General features: G+C 39.0%; 1 protein-coding gene across 1 annotated transcript in view; it reads left to right on the forward strand.

Annotated features, from left to right (window-relative positions):
- Positions 1-6: 6 nt before the first annotated feature.
- The window catches only part of TM9SF3 (transmembrane 9 superfamily member 3), a 68,140-nt gene continuing 51,881 nt past the window's right edge, over positions 7-16,265 (forward strand). Inside the window, exons 1-2 of the mRNA XM_023511777.1 lie at positions 7-56; positions 10,754-10,949. Coding sequence (XP_023367545.1) covers positions 10,784-10,949 — 166 coding nt within the window. The 5' untranslated portion in view covers positions 7-56; positions 10,754-10,783. The remainder of the gene's footprint in view (positions 57-10,753; positions 10,950-16,265) is intronic.

Here is a 16,265-nt window from a genome sequence, read left to right on the forward strand (position 1 = left end):
CGCTGTTGCTGCTGCTACTGCCGCCTCGGGCCCGGGCGGACGAGCATGAACACACGGTGAGGCTTCCCGGCCCGCGCGGCTGTCCCGGTCCGCTCCTCGGCTCACCGCCGCGCAGGCCCGGCGCGGCCTGGAGGGCCCTGCTGCCCGGTGGAGCCCCCACGGCTGCCCGAGGGCTCCTTCCGGTTGGGCCTGGCGGAGCAGGAACCCCGGGAGCTGGGAGGAGGCATTTCCGTGCGCTCCTGGGACAGGGCTCCGCTCCCCGAGAGCTTGGGCCGCCTTCCCCCGACCCGGACCTAAGTGGCACCGCACTCCTGGGTCTGGGGGCCTTGGGACCCCGGGGGCAGAGAAGGAGCCCGGGGAGAGTCTGGGTTTACCCGCCTCCGATGCGGGGTCCGCGGGCAGGAGGGGCGCCAGGCTATTGCCCCCTAGGGAAGGGGACTGCTCTCTGGCTACCATGGGGTACGACACAGCGGAAGATGGATGCATCGCGATTACCCGTCATACACTAACCAGGAAATATCCACCACTTTATAGTCCTCTCCGCCTGCCTTTTTTCTCCTGGCCAAACCGGATTAAAACCCTGGGGTGGCGACCGAATTAATAAACTTGAGGCAAAGTGCGGTTTACAACAGTACGTGCACTCAACCTACGCGCACTCAGTTCCAAGGCCTTGTAACTTTCTTTTCGTTTTCTTGAGCCCCCAGATGAATCCGCCACCCCCAGAGCTCTCTAAACTAGGGCAGCTTCTGACAGTAGAGAGTCTTGAGTTTCCCAGTCTGCAGGCTTCTTTTGCATTTGGCCAAAAGTTGATTGGCGGTTTGTGTAATTGGTGTTTTCACATCAAAGCGTGGATGTTAACGACTATAGAAGTGGCTTTCCCTTAATTAAGGCTGTAACTCGATGGCTGTCGGAAGGGTAGACCGGAGCAAGGCAGGAAAGTCAGGTGAATTGAGAGGTTGCTTGACGAGTAATTGTTTTATGTACTTTAACATTCATGATATAATTTTGCAAGCCGGTTGTGTATATTCTAAATCTGAAAGATTTGGAGGAGTCTTTTGTTATTGCTGATGAGCGAGGAAATGAAGCAATCGTCCTTGTCTATTCAAAGGACCCGATTTTTACGTTTTATTTGTAATTAACAAAATTTTCCTTAGTCCTTAGGTTAGCTGGGCTTTAACCAATAAAATCTCTGAAGTTTTGGCTATTCTACCTTTAGTCACAACCAGAAACTTCTTACCTGTGTATGTATGTATTTTTTAGAGCTATAAATCTTGAATTGGCAACATGTGTTTGTTCTGTATTTGTGACTTTTCACCTTAAGATAATTTTGTTCAGATGTTAAACAGTTAAATTAAAAAGATTTCCTTTTGTTTATTCTGCCAGATAACTTGTCTCAAAGTGTTAATATAAGAATTGTTACTGTTTGTCATCATATACAGGAACCATGTATAAATTTAAGTCTTTGATTACTTTTGAATTTCCAGTGGGCATCATTTGGTTAATGGTATTATTAGTGATACTTTTTTCAATTTCTTTAACACCTGGGAAAAGTTATGACCCTAGTAAAAGTTAGGATTTAAACTCAGAACTTTTTTTTTTTTTTTGAGACAGAGTCTCACTTTGTCGTCCTCGGTAGACTGTCCTGACATCACAGCTCACAGCAACCTCCAACTCCTGGCCTCAGGCGATTCTCTTGCCTCAGCCTCCCACAACAGGCGCCTGCCACAGCGCCTGGCTGGTTTTTTTGTTGCAGTTTGGCCGTGGCCGGTTGGAACCCTCCACCCTCGGTATAGGTATATGGGGCCGGCGCCCTGCCCACTGAGCCACAGGCGCTGCCCCGTCAGAACTCTTTTCTTAACTACAGTTCCACCACATATAAGCTTGAAAGTAGTACTTTATTATACTTTTTTTATAGGAAGAACCATTAATTAAAACTCTATATAAATTGAGTTATATGAAGGTCTTAGAATAATTTACAAATTTAAAGTATAAATGCCAATTTCAGTGAAATTTTATTGCTGGGAACATTTTTATTCTAGTAATTGAATATAAAATATTTGATGAAAGGTTTTTGTAGATGTGTACAGAAGAGAATAAGGTATATATGAGATGATTGTTGGAGATAAAAAATTTGGAATTGGGGCGGCGCCTGTGGCTCATTGGGTAGGGTGCTGGCCCCATATACTGAGGGTGGCGGGTTCAAACCCGGCTCCAGCCAAACTGCAACAAAAAAACAGCTGGGCGTTGTGGTGGGCATCTGTAGTTCTAGGGCACCTGTAGTTCTAGCTATCTGGGAGGCTGAGGCAAGAGATTCGCCTAAGCCCAGGAGTTGGAGGTTGCTGTGAACTAAGTGACCCCATGGCACTCTACTGAGGATGATAAAGTAAGACTCTGCCTTGACAAAAAAAAAAAAAAAAATTTAGAATTGGTGTCATTTCATGTCTACATTGAACTGCTCTCACTTGGTTATCCATTGTTAAGTACATAGTACCTATTACTTAAAAAGCGGGGGGAAAGAAGTTACAGGAAGATTAGCATTAAAATGTTACATTCAGATAAATGTCATTCATATTATTTTTTGCAATTAACTAAAATCTTTTACTAGATTTATTGAAAGTATTTTTCTTTTTTTTTGAGACAAGAGTCTCAACTATGTTGCCCTCGGTAGAGGTGCCTGATATCATAGCAGGCAGCAACCTCAAACTCCTGGGTTTAAGCGATTCTCTTGCCCTAGCCTCCCAAGTAGCTGGGACTACAGGTGTCCTCCACAATGCCTGGCAGACGAGGTCTGTCTTTGGCTTAGGCTGGTCTGGAACCTGTGAGCTCAGGCAGTTCACCGACCTTGGTCCCCCAAGTACTGGGATTACAGGTGTGAGCCACCGAGCCTAGCAGAAAGTATTTCTTGAAAACTAGGCCTTCATCTTCCCCAGATGGCAGTACTAGAAGGGCAAGTGGGTGAGGTTTTTACCTATCAAAAAAAAAAATAAAGAGTAAAGAGACAAATAGGAAGACTTCTGAGTAGGTATTTAGTAAATACTTAAATTGGAATTAAATTACTAATTAAAGAACAGATTTGAGAAGCTATTCTCTTTAGATTAACTTCCTGTCAACATTGTTTCCATATAAAGAGAATAACTAATATGGCTTTTCTAGCAATAATATGCTAAGCATTGTTGTAAGGGCTTTACAAATATTAGCTCATCTTAAACATATTAATAACCTATGATGCAGTTGTTGTTATGCTCTTTTAATAGATAAGGAAACTGAAACTACAGAGGTTAAGTCACTTGCATGAGGCCACACAGCCAGTAGGGCTAGAGGTGGTGGGATTTGAACCTAGGCATTCTGTGTTAATAGTCTTCTGCACTGGGAGCCAAGAAATGGTCACAAACAGTCCTCAGTCCTGAAAATATGACGTCGAAACACTTAGTTTTAAATTGAGTAGTGTCTTTATGGATAAAAGTACTTAAAGAAAAGTTTGGGTGACTTTAGCTCTGTAATGGATTTTTATGGAAGAAATGTTTGGTTCATCATTAAAGAGGGACTGGCTTGACTTCATGCACCTATTCTCTGTACAGTCACACACAGGCCTGTACTTGTTTTACTATCTGCTGTCACCATCATGAAATTAAAAAATTTTTTTTTTTGAGACAGAGCCTCAAGCTGTCCACCTGGGTAGAGTGCTGTGGCATCACAGCTCACAGCAACCTCCAACTCCTGGGCTCAAGAGAGTCTCCTGCCTCAGCCTCCCAAGTAGCTAGGACCACAGGTGCCTGCCACAACACTCGGCTCTTTTTTGGTTGCAGCCGTCTGGCGGGCCCTGGCTGGATTCAGACCTACCACCTTAGGTGTATGTGGCTGGCGCCTTAGCCACTTGAGCCACAGGTGCTGAGCCAATTTTAAATTTTGAACAGGGAGTCCTACATTTTTATTTTGTACTGGGCCCCACAAATTATGCAGCTGGTCCTGGGAAGAGACAGCTACTTTATGCCATTCTACAAAGCCCCTTTTTTTTCCTGTTACTATACCTACTGCATTAGGATTCAGCTGGCCATGAGACTTACATGGTATTTTTCATGTACTTATTTATACAGAGTTCTTTTCATATTCCCTGAAGAATGAAGAAAAGGGAATATGCTATTGACTTGTATAGTATGTATAAACATGTAGAAGACATAAAGATATGTTCCTTTTAATTTTTAAAATTTGAATCCTATGACATGATCACATGACATTGTTTGAAATTAAAATTGAAGAGACTCTTTAGAATGAAAGGTCAAGAAAAGCCCTCTTTAGGCTCCATGCCTGTACTCAGCAGGTAGGGTGCTAGCCATATCCACTGGAGCTGGCAGATTTGAACCTAGCCCTGGCCTGCTAAACAACAATGACAACTACAACCAAAAAACAGCTGGGCATTGTGGCGTGTGCCCTATAGCCCCAGCTATTTGGGAGTCTGAGACAAGAGAATCACTTAAGCCCAAGAGTTTGAGGTTGCTGTGAGCTGTGATGCCACGGTACTCTACCGAAGGTGGTATAGTGAGACTCTGTCTCAAAGAAAAAAAGAAAAGGCCTCTTCAGAATGAGTGAAAGGTATGTAGGGTGTGGTCTATGCTCATTTGGTTTTCCGAAACTCAGTGCACAGGGAATCATCTAGAGTTAGATGACCAAATCTCCCACAATTCCAAAAAGACTCCATTAAAAATGATTACAAATTGAGAATCATAGAATTTTAAAACTGGAAAGATTTGAGATCATTTAATACAACACTTGCATTTTCTTAATGGCCCATAGAGGCCTAGTGACTGGCCTAACTCCATAGAAACAGTCTGAGCTTCCTAGTCTATAATCCTTCCTTTTTCTACTTGTATGTATGAAGTCAGACAGTTACGTTTGTAATTCATCTTAGAAAAATTACTACACATCTCTTTGCTGAATATCACTAGAGTCACCAGATGGCCAAGAGGAATATTTTGAAGTGATACTCACTAATGAGATGTGTAGCATTTTTTTCTAGGATGAGCTCTTGAGCTTAATTGTCCAACATTGGATTTCCATAATAATACATGTAAAGGTGTCAGCACCAAAAAATAATAATTGGAGGCCCAGAAATCATAAAGCATTTTATGGTTTATAATGTAGCCTTGAATTTTTATGTGTTCTATTTCTTTAATAAGATAACAAAGTCTTTTTTTTTTTTTTGCTATTACATATCTTAGCACTGCTCATGGCACAAATGATATTTAATCAGTACTTGCTGAGTGACTTGAATAATGAAGGACCTACTGCCTTGTTGCTTAAAGCACAGTGAATGAACCCAGACTGTTGTTCGTTTAACATATGGTATAGGAACTCTTTTTTTTTTTTTTTATTAGAGTCTCACTTTATCTCCTCAGTAGAATACCATGGTGTCGCAGCTCACAGCAACCTCCAACTCCTGGGTTTAGATGATTCTCTTACCTCAGCCTCCCGAGTAGCTGGGACTACAGGCGCCTGTCACAACGCCTGGCTATTTTTTGTTGCAGTTTGGCCAGGGCCAGGTTGGAACCTGCCACCCTTGATATATGGGGCCAGTGTCCTACTCACTGAGCCCCAGGCACTGCCTGGTATAGGAACTCTTAAAACTTATTTGAAGATTTATAAAGAGAATAAGCTGTTTACTACAAATGAATTTGTGAATGCCCTAATATAGATCCAGTTTTTAGGAAATAACAAAATTTTTTATCCTATTTTTGACTCAAAGATAGACTAAAAATTTATTTAGGTGTAAAGCTATTTGAGCGAGAATAGTTACCTCAAGAGACTATGCAAAAATATACATCCAATTTATTTCTATTGGAATTCTGGTGTGTGTTTTAAATAAATAATTAAGACTCCTTGAAATTACGATTTCTGAAACACTTTGAAAACTGGATTTTGCTTTCTATAGTAATATATTAAACAGTTTTTCCCCCTTCCCATGAAAATGAACGATAGCATTGGGGGCTTATTCTGAGCCCTTAGTCCTTTGCCTGTCATATGTAACTTCTGTTTTCTTTATTCAGATTTACAGGAGCACATTAGCAACATTATGTCCTTAAATGTTTCTCCTGAAGAATATTTTCATGGTGTCTGTCAAGGAGTCAAGGAGAAAACTTTGATGCTCTCTCCCTCCCAGCACATGACAGAGTATTTAAATAAGAGGGGTGCAACATTGGTGACTTCTTGAGTTTAAAAGTCATTCTTTCTGAGATTAGTGTGCAAGTAGCTTCTCAGGAAGTTTTTTTTCCTTTAGGGCAGATTAAAGGTTCAAATGGTAAAATTGTTCAGTATTTGGTACCATCTTTTGTTGTGTACACCTCTACTCCCCCTCATATTTCCTTGCTTTTTAGTGAATGAAGCTGACTAGGGATTAGCAAAAGTATAGTCCTAAACTTGATAACTGATTAGTTATATGGTCTTGGACAAATTATTTAACTAACATCTGGCTTTTTTGTTTTGGCCTTTTTTTTTTTAGTACATGAAATGGTAAAAATAATAGGACCTATTTTATAGAGTTTTGAGAAGATTAATGTTCATGCAAAGAACATTATTTAGAAATGCCAGCTCGTGGCATTTACTTAGTACTAGCTAATGATGTTATTATTACAAAAGATTGTTTTACTGGTGGATTTGAGAAATGAAGATTAAAGCAGTTCTGAAGGATAATAGTAGAATTTGACTGAGTGGAGAAAAGGAGGGCATTATAAGTTTGAGGGAATGACAAGGTAGAGCTGAAAAGGAAAGGAAGACAATGTCGTAAGCCATTTTAGCCAGAGTGGATAGCTCATAGATTGAATGTAACAGTGAAATTCTTCTGAGAGCTAGGAAATGAATAGGTGAAGAGCACAGGTAGGCTAAATTGGCCCCTCTCATTTGGCTCCTTCCTAGGGCGGTCTCAGATGGAAGGAATCATTGCCTTGCTCAGGCATCCTCTGAGTCACTGCTGTGCTTTGTGACTCTTTTCCTTCCCTCTCTTCTTCTGGACCTGGTGGTCTTTCCACAGACTGGGAGGGCTCAAGGGACTTTCTCAGCAGCCTTAGGGAAAAGAAAGAAAAAGAAAGGAAAGGGGTTTTTTTCTTTGAGTTTTTTTAAACCTTCCTTTTAATATTTTCTGATTTCAGGATAATCTTAAGAAACGTTTTCTCTCTTGAGAAAGAACTTTTGTCCTTGCCTTGAGCAGTTATTCTCAGGAACAATCAAGGACTGCTGTGGAAAGTAAACATTTTAAGTTTATTGTATTTAACCGTGGTCTGCATGATAGGGAGCAATATAAAAGAGGCATTATTTTTGCCTTAATATTCACCTAAATTCTATGTGTGTATTTTCTAATTACTATTTCAGTCTTCTTTCCAGAAAGACTATAAAATAATACAAATTTTGTTTTAGTATTTGAATCACATCATCACTACTGTACCAACCCTATTAAGGTTTCGTGAATGTTTAAAATGAGTGACTTCAGAAGGTGTAGTTCAACATACTACTGTGACCTCTAGTGACCACAAGTTATTTTAGTTCTTATGTTTATGTAAACAGATACCCTGTTTTAAAAAAGGATGTTCAAATTGTTGTCTATTTTTAAAGGAATAAGTGTATTGGGATTTATAGAAAAAGTATCTTTGCTTATTTTCAGAAATTATAATAATATTTTTTCAGGCTTAGCAGGATTAATGGCAAGATCTTCATTAACAGGTCCTCTGTTCAACATTCTAATCTTAAATGGTTGCATTTTGTTACCTCCCCTTTCTTCTCTAAAAAGGTACTATTGCAGTGTACACATTAGTCAGTGCACGTACTTCAAACTTCTTTTACTAAGTTGCAGTGAACTTTACATTTCAGAATTTCTTCAGTGTTTTCTCATCATATTTATTAAATCCTATTGTGTACATTATACTATGCAGAGAGTATTCTGCCTTGGTGAACAGGTTGGAATTCTAATCCCAACTCTGGTCAGTTGGTGGTAATTGGTTCAGAGTACTGATCTGAGAAAGTTTCTGAGGCTCTATGTTTAGCAGAAAGGAGAACCTTCATTGATTAGTGCTATGTGACCTTGAGCATTGGATGGAAGAATAAGGACATACATAAATTTGTTCCCCCCCCCAATAAAAACAATAGTAATGAAAGTAATGAAAGTTATATGGTTCATTAACATTTAGGCCATTGATTCATTATGTTATATGTAAGATTATCTAGTGGATGTCCAGCCTTTTTTCTCTGCTGCACATTGGAAGAGTAAGAGTTGCCTAGGACCACACATTAAATAGACAAACGCTAATGCAAGCTGATTAGTGAAAAGAAAGGTCCATGTAAAAAGAGTCCTCACAAATTCAGCATGTGGCCTGTAGACCGCAGATTGGACGCCTCATACAGTTTTTCTGAACTCAGCTTGAAATGGCTTATGATTTCTAAATGTTATTCATTCTGATCCTTCTCTGCCAAAGCAGAATTAGTAATTCCTTTATTGTTGCTATATTAGCTCTGTATTACCTTAATTATATGGCATGATCTTCTTATTTCTTCTTTATCATTTACTTGTGTGGCTCCACTGTGGATTAGGAACATATTAAAGGAAAGCACAGTATTTTACTTTCTTTACCCCTGTAATACTTAACACTGTGCTTGGTACATGTCTTATTTAGTCAAAAAATGAGAGAGTATTTCCTGTGACCTGAATGATGTCTTTTTTTTTTTTTTTTTTTTGAGACAGAGCCTCAAGCTGTCCCCCTTAGTAGAGTGCCATGGCATAGCTCACAGCAATCTCCGACTCCTGGGCTCAGCTCAAGCGAGTTTTCTGCCTCTGCCTCCCAAGGAGCTGGGACCACAGGCACCCGCCGCAACACCTGGCTATTTTTTTTTGGTTGCAGCCATCATTGTTGTTTGGCGGGCCGGGCTGGATTCGAACCCGCCACCTTAGGTGTATGTGGCTGGTGCCTTAGCCACTTGAGCCACAGGCACCAAGCCCTGAATGATGTCTTACTTGAATAGTGAGACATTTATTAAACATTTATTGTATTGAAAGATGAAGTAGCTAGGTCTTAGTCTTATGGTGATGGTGTGACTCAAAGGGAAGAGGCAGATACTTTAGGTAAAGATAGATAAGATACTATTTTTTGGTTCCCTGGGATGGAGAGATTTGGGATTTGAGTCTCCGTGTCCATGAAAATGGTAGTGCCATTTAAAAAAGTTGGGGGAGTGGATTTGGGTAGAATGAGTTTGGTTTGGAGCTATTAGATTTTGATGGAAATTTTTTTTTTTTTTGCAGTTTTTGACTGGGGCCGGGTTTGAACCCGCCACCTCCAGTGTATGGGGCTCCCTACTCCTTTGAGCCACAGACACTGCCAGAAATGTTTTTATTTATAGTTTTAGATGGAGGACTGGAGAGAAGAACTTCATAGTAAGCCCGCATATACATGCTGTTATATATGCTCTATGGCAATCTACTTCACTGTTACTGCTTGCTCAGTTTCCACGTTTCCTTTCAGACTGCGGAAGGGCAGGGAATATGACTTATGTAAAGCTGTATCCTCAGCCACTACTTATAACCATAGTTGTTTGCATATGCTAGGCACTTACTAAATTTGTTCAGTGAATTAACTTTTACACTCTTAGTTGACTTAAATCCATCCTATGTTGTCTTTAGTATTACTAGTTTTGAAATTACTGAGGTGATCGGTTTTCGTAGAATCATTAGAATTTCAAACTTGTAGAGATCTTTGAAATAGTTGGCAGATGAAACACTTAGACCTTGGAAAGGTGAAGTCAGCTATATAGAATCATTGGTCCACACGCCAGATTTAGCTATACAGAGTGTTCATTGACATGTAGAGCCATACTTACTCAAAAATTAATCCATACAATGCGTGTCTTTTCAGGCTGTTAACAGAATATTGACTTGAACAGATTTGTTTCATTGTGTGGCTTTTCGTCTCTTGTTTTGGTCATGTCTTTTCTTTCTAGTGCTTTGACCAATAGCTCCTAGGAAGGAGACAAATTTTATTTGTGCTTTTTGACATAGTTTTTTTTTGGTTTCTAATGATTAACATGAAATTCTGGATAAGCTGTTGATTTGATTTACTCCTTCCTTGTTCATGTTAGTGAGTCATGATGGTTCTACATTTATCATTATTGATAGTATAAATATTAATTATAGACATATTCTTATGAAGTATTGGACTTTGTTTAAACACTATCTTCTGTAAAAACTTGAAAAAGGTGGATCTGCCCGAGACTACAATCAGGATATCATTTTAAAATTCACTAAGTTTTAATTATATAGTTATTATTGTTGTTGTTTTTTGAGACAAAATCTCACTTTGTCACCCTGGTGGAGTGCTGTGGTATCATAGCTCACAGCAACCTCAAACTTGGATACAAGCAATCCTCTTGCCTCAGCCTCCTGAGTAGCTGAGACTACAGGTGCTCACCACATATAATGCCTGGCTATTTTTAGAGACAGTCTTGTTCACTCTTGCTCAGGCTGGTCTCCAATTCGTGAGCTCAAGCAATCCACCCACCTCAGTATCCCAGAGTGCTAGGATTACAGGTGTGAGGCACCCACCTGGCCTCAAAGTTTTCATTTTTAAAGTGTAGATATCAATCATCAGATTAAAGCAATCTTCTAGTATTTTATAGCTTTCTGAACAGAGGTAGTATATTTGTTTAGAACACATAATGAATATTACCTTAATTTGAATTAGATTTTTTAATAAAACATTCTTATTTGCCTTTCTTGTTTCAGTATATAGAAAAAGAGGAAGTTGTCTTGTGGATGAATACTGTGGGGCCCTACCATAATCGACAAGAAACATACAAATACTTTTCACTCCCATTCTGTGTGGGCTCAAAAAAAAGTATCAGTCATTACCATGAAACTCTAGGAGAAGCACTTCAAGGAGTTGAATTGGAATTTAGTGGTCTGGATATTAAATTTAAAGGTAAGTAAATCTCAGTCCTTACAATACAAGTTAGACCGTAGATTGGAGTTTCTTAACTTTGGCACTGTTGACACTGGGGCTGGATTATTCTTTGTTGTATGGGGCTGTCATGTGCGTAGTAGGATGTTTAGCAGAGTCCCTGGCCTCACCCACTAGATGCCAGTAGTACCTTGTGGTTGTGAAAACCAAAAAAGTCTCCAGATATTGCTGGTCATCCTAGGTTGCAGAGCTACTACTATAGATTCTAAAAAATGTTTTACTCTGTAAGTTAAATGTATCACCTTTAGGAAAGTATATTAGTAACCAAGAAAGATTTATTTTAAATATTTATAAAATAATAAATGTTAATAAAATTATATCTCCCCGGCATGGTTTTTTTCCTAAAAGAAGTATTTTCTAGTGGACCTTCTATTGATTTGGCATATGTGGCCTGGGAAGGCCTTCATAGATTTAATAAAGTAATTTCTGGAGGTCTAAGGCTGTAGTAGCATATGTAGATACTTAAAAAATTATGTGTAAAACTCAAATTCAAACTTGTACCATTGGCTAATCACATATTTATGAATGTTGTATTGATTTATCCTCTTAATACTTGTAGGATATTTAATTTTTTTTTTTTTTTTTTTTTTTTGAGACAGAGCCTCAAGCTGTCCCCCTGGGTAGAGTGCTGTGGCATTACAGCTCACAGCAACCTCCAACTCCTGGGCTCAAGCGAGTCTCCTACCTCCGCCTCCCAAGTAGCTGGGACCACAGGCGCCCGCCACAACGCCCGGCTATTTTTTGGTTGCAGCCGTCATTGTTGTTTGGCGGGTCCGGGCTGGGGATTCGAACCCGCCACCTTAGGTGTACGTGGCTGGCGCCTTAGCCGGTTGAGCTATAGGTGCTGAGCCAGGATATTTAATTTTTAAGTCAAAGAGTGTTAAACTTGGGGGAAAAACTCCTCATTATCCAGGTATTATGCAGGTATTTATCAGGTCCTTTGAGTGTGTTTCTACTTTTTATTTTCCTCTTTGTAGTTTGTCAGAGAGTGTTTCTTGCATAGGCATTTTTGGTACAGTGAACAGAAGTTTGAGTAATTGAATTCTTGCAGGATCTTTGATTAGGTGTCTTGGTTTTTGAATAGAGCATGGATCTTGTAATCAGGGGCTTTGAATTTTGGGGGGGGGGCTTTGAATTTTAATTCCGTTCCTTTTACTGTATTGATTTTAGTAAAGTTGTTTACTCCAGTTTTGACTTCGCTGGCTCCATGTATGAAATGACTAGGAACTGACTTCTGGTATTTTTAGTACTTTGGGGTGAAAGATGTTAAAGAGATATTTACAAGATAATTTTATTTTAATTTTTATTTGTTAAATTTTATTTTGTTTTTAGGACTTTTTGGTTATTTCTGAAAATAGATATACATACTCTCCCCCCCTTATATTCCTTGGGGCTTAATTATAAAATTAAGTTGTAAACTTAAACCACAGCAGCGTGGCCTATAATTTTGTAAATCATTGTAAACATGCCCTGGTGCTTGGGTTTTAATTAATTAGATAATTTAATTATTTAATCACAAATCAGGAGAAAATATAAACTGGAATGTATGATCTTTGAGAACCTTGATACTATAATCATTGTCTTTGTTTTTTTTTTGCTATAAAGGAATACCTGCAGCTTCATAATTTATAAAGAGATTTATTTGGCTCATGGTTCTGCAGGCTCTAGAAAAAAGATGGACCTGCATTTTTTTCTGGTGAGGGACTGAGGTTGCTTCTATTCATGGTAGAAAGAGGAAGGAGAGCTGGTGTGTGCAGAGATTACTTGGCTAGAGATAAACCTAGAGAGAGGAGAGGAGGTACTAGGCTCTTTTCAACAACTAGTTCTTGCAGGAACTAAGAGTGAGACCTCACTCACTCCCACGAGAATCACACCAAGCCATTAATGAAAGATCTGGCCCCAAGATCCAAGCGACACCTCCCACTAGGTCCCACCTACACTTTGCCTTTTTCCATATTTTGTGCACAATTCTAGTTTATTAAAGAGGAACCAGTAAGAGAGATTAGGTAAAACTCCTGAGCCCTACTTTGCTACTATGTACAAATTTCATCAGCTTTTGAAATCCTTATCCATATGTACCAAAGAAATCCTAAACTCTCTTCTTTTATTAGATAGAGGCTGAGATGAAGAGATTATTTAAATAGATGAAGTTGGTTTTCGTGGTCTAGAAAAGTGGGGTTTATTATTTTTCAAACTAAGCTAGGCACTTTCAAATTAAAAGAAGAGCTAGTCTGGTGTACCCCTGAGAGTTGATGGCCCTTCAGGATCTTGTCAACTCTTATGTCCAGCATGGATATGCTGCTAAATAAGTGGTCTAGATGAAACAGTCATTGCTGATTAGAGTTACGTTCCCCCTCTGCTATAGCCCTTTGCTTGCTCCTATTCAAGGTAAAGTTGATCATGTATTAGAAAGTCTTCTCGATTGTTTTTTATAGTAGCATAACATTTAAAAGGTAGGATGCACTTCAGAGATTAGGTCATCCAGTTCTCTTTATGGAGGCCCAGAAATGAAGTGATTTGCTCATGGTATATCATAGGACAGGGGTCCTCAAACTTTTTAAACAGGGGGCCTATTCACTGTCCCTCAGACTGTTGGAGGGCCAGACTGTGGGCCCCAGGATGAGTTGGCTGCTAAGCAGGACAGGCAGCAGAGGCAAAAACACCCAGCAGGCCGGATAAATGTCCTAGGCGGGCTGCATGTAGCCCGTGGGCCATAGTTTGAGGATGCCTGTCATAGCATACTAACAATGTAATGGAAACTAGAACATTCTGCCTCTCTGTGAACTATAGAAATATTTACTGTATATTGTTAATCTTTGATCCCTTACATATTTGATTTTTAAAGATTCTTCTGAAGAAATGTTCAAATAAAATAAAAATTTGGAAATGTGAAACCAGAAAATAAAATATTAATTTGTACATATTTGCATACTTTTTTTTTTAAAGAGACAGAGTCTCACTTTATCACCCTCGGTAGAGTGCCATGGCGTCACACAGCTCACAGCAACCTCCAATTCCTGGGCTTAGGTGATTCTCTTGTCTCAGCCTCCCAAGCAGCTGAGACTACAGGCTCCCGCCACAACGCCCGGCTATTTTTTTATTGTTGCAGTTTGGCTGGGGCTGGATTCAAACCCACCACCCTCAGTATATGGGGCCAGCGCCCTACCAGCTGAGCCACAGGTGCTGCTGCATACTTCTTTTTAACCTAGAAATTCTGTCAGGCTAAATCAGTTTATCATTTTATAAAATGATGATCACTAAAGAGGCTATTTCGAGGAACTAATGATAGTCTAATGTAGGATGGCTGTCACTTAAGATTTTATGTATAACTTTCTTTTTTTGATCTTAAAAGTATTACATACTAACACTAGATGAATATCCTGTACTGAGACCATTTAAAGACAATACATTAAATACAGAAGGGCAGACATAGATTAGGCATCCTCGCACCAGGCCTGAATTTATCACCCTCTAATTTTAAAGGGTACCTCTTAGACAGAGTCTTGCTTTTATAGAGTAAAAAGAACATGTACTTTAGAGTCAGAGAGGCTCCATGCATCCCATTTCCATCTCTGCTTACCTATGTGGTCCTAGGAAAGTTATTCAGCCTCTTTGATCTCATAGAAGTATAGGGAATTCTGTTTGATGAAATTGTCAGGTTTCAATGAAGTAATGCATGTGAAACATTATTCAAAGTTCCTGTTACATAGTTAATATTTAAAAAATGGTAATTGTTATGAACTAATAGTACATCTTGTGGGGTGTATAGCTCTAGCTTGATTTTGTGTCAGACATTACGAAATGTTAAATTAGTTTATTGGTTATAGAATTTGATTTATCCCCAAGTTGCTGCATTAGCTTATTGCATTGCATCCTTAGCTTTTAAGACATAGTAAGCTTTTAATAAATTTTCAGACACCTAGACCATTTGTGCCTATTTGTCCTCATGATAATTGGTTTGTTATGATCATTAGATGATCTGGAATAGTAATTCTTAACCAAGGGAGGTCATCCCCCTCCCCACGAGCCCATTTGAGAATTCTGTAGTATAATGAGGGATGTTAATTGTTAGAAAAAAAAACAATGACTTCTAGAGGTTTCCTTCCTTCCATTTAGTTTATTGATCTTCCTTGAATTTTCTCTTCCTTGACTATCTCACCTTAACAGGGGGATGAAATTATTTTACAAGGATTTCTTCCCTGGAGTGAATTGGTAAGATGAGAGTACTGCATGCAGATAAGAAGAAATGGCAAGGGCTGCTGAGAGGCTTATATATTTCTAGTTCTGTGAGTCTCAATCTTGGCTTTTCTCATCCTCACTATGCAATATTTCTTTCTAGATATCTGCCTCCGTGACATAAGCCTCATTGCAAGGGGTAGGGATGAAGGCTTGGGGGGCACCTTGTCTTCTCATTCAGCCTGAAGATTTTTACTTAAGGTAGTCTCTCCACAACTGTTTTTAGTCTGTTTCTGCTATCCCTGATTCTGGAGCTTCTCTGATTTAAGTTCTCTAAAGGAGGGCTTCTCTTGTTTACTGCAGAGGTTGAGACGAGGGTAGAGTGTTTAGCTGTGTGATGGATAGAGGCGGGCACTGGGCATCCAGTGTCTCCACATACATGTTTGTGTATGGTTCTGTGTGTTTACCCCTACAACTATCCCCCTATCTTTTGAGGTCTCTGCCTTCAAGTTCAGAGTGTCTCTTGGATTCTGTGACATCCGTTTATAGGTATACCTTTTCTGTTATGTTTTTCTCTGTTGTGTTAGTTGTCATCTTACCTCTTTTCCATTTTTTCAAAAATTTGTTGAAATCTGTCATCTTTTTGTCTTTGAGGACTTCTGTCCTTTTTATTTCTTTACTAACATTTTAGTGGGCTTTAGGAGGGAGAAGAAACATACTTGTGGTTAAGTCCACCTTGTTTAATTAGAAATCTGGAAAGTTGATGCAAAATTTTGTCCTGTTGGTTTTAGCCAGGCCAAATAATTAGAATCTGAAATTTGTTGATTCTTATTAGTAATTTCTTATACCTTGTGCTAACTGTAAATTTGAAAGTATTATTCAAACCATTGGTAAGATTGTTTTCATCCACATTGACAGCTATCCTTTTTTGTTTTCAATCGAATGTGTGTATATATATATATATTTTTTTTTTTTTCTGAGTTTAACAGTGACATAGGTTCAGTGTACACAATTTAGGAATTATAGAAAAATATAAAAAAAACACTTGAATAGATTAATAATTACCAATAACATTTTGTTGTATTTTTTTCTTTTTTTTTT

The sequence above is a fragment of the Otolemur garnettii genome, unplaced genomic scaffold (assembly GCF_000181295.1).
Source record: "Otolemur garnettii isolate 467f Iridium unplaced genomic scaffold, OtoGar3 scaffold00021, whole genome shotgun sequence".
Taxonomy (NCBI): Eukaryota; Metazoa; Chordata; class Mammalia; order Primates; family Galagidae; genus Otolemur; species Otolemur garnettii.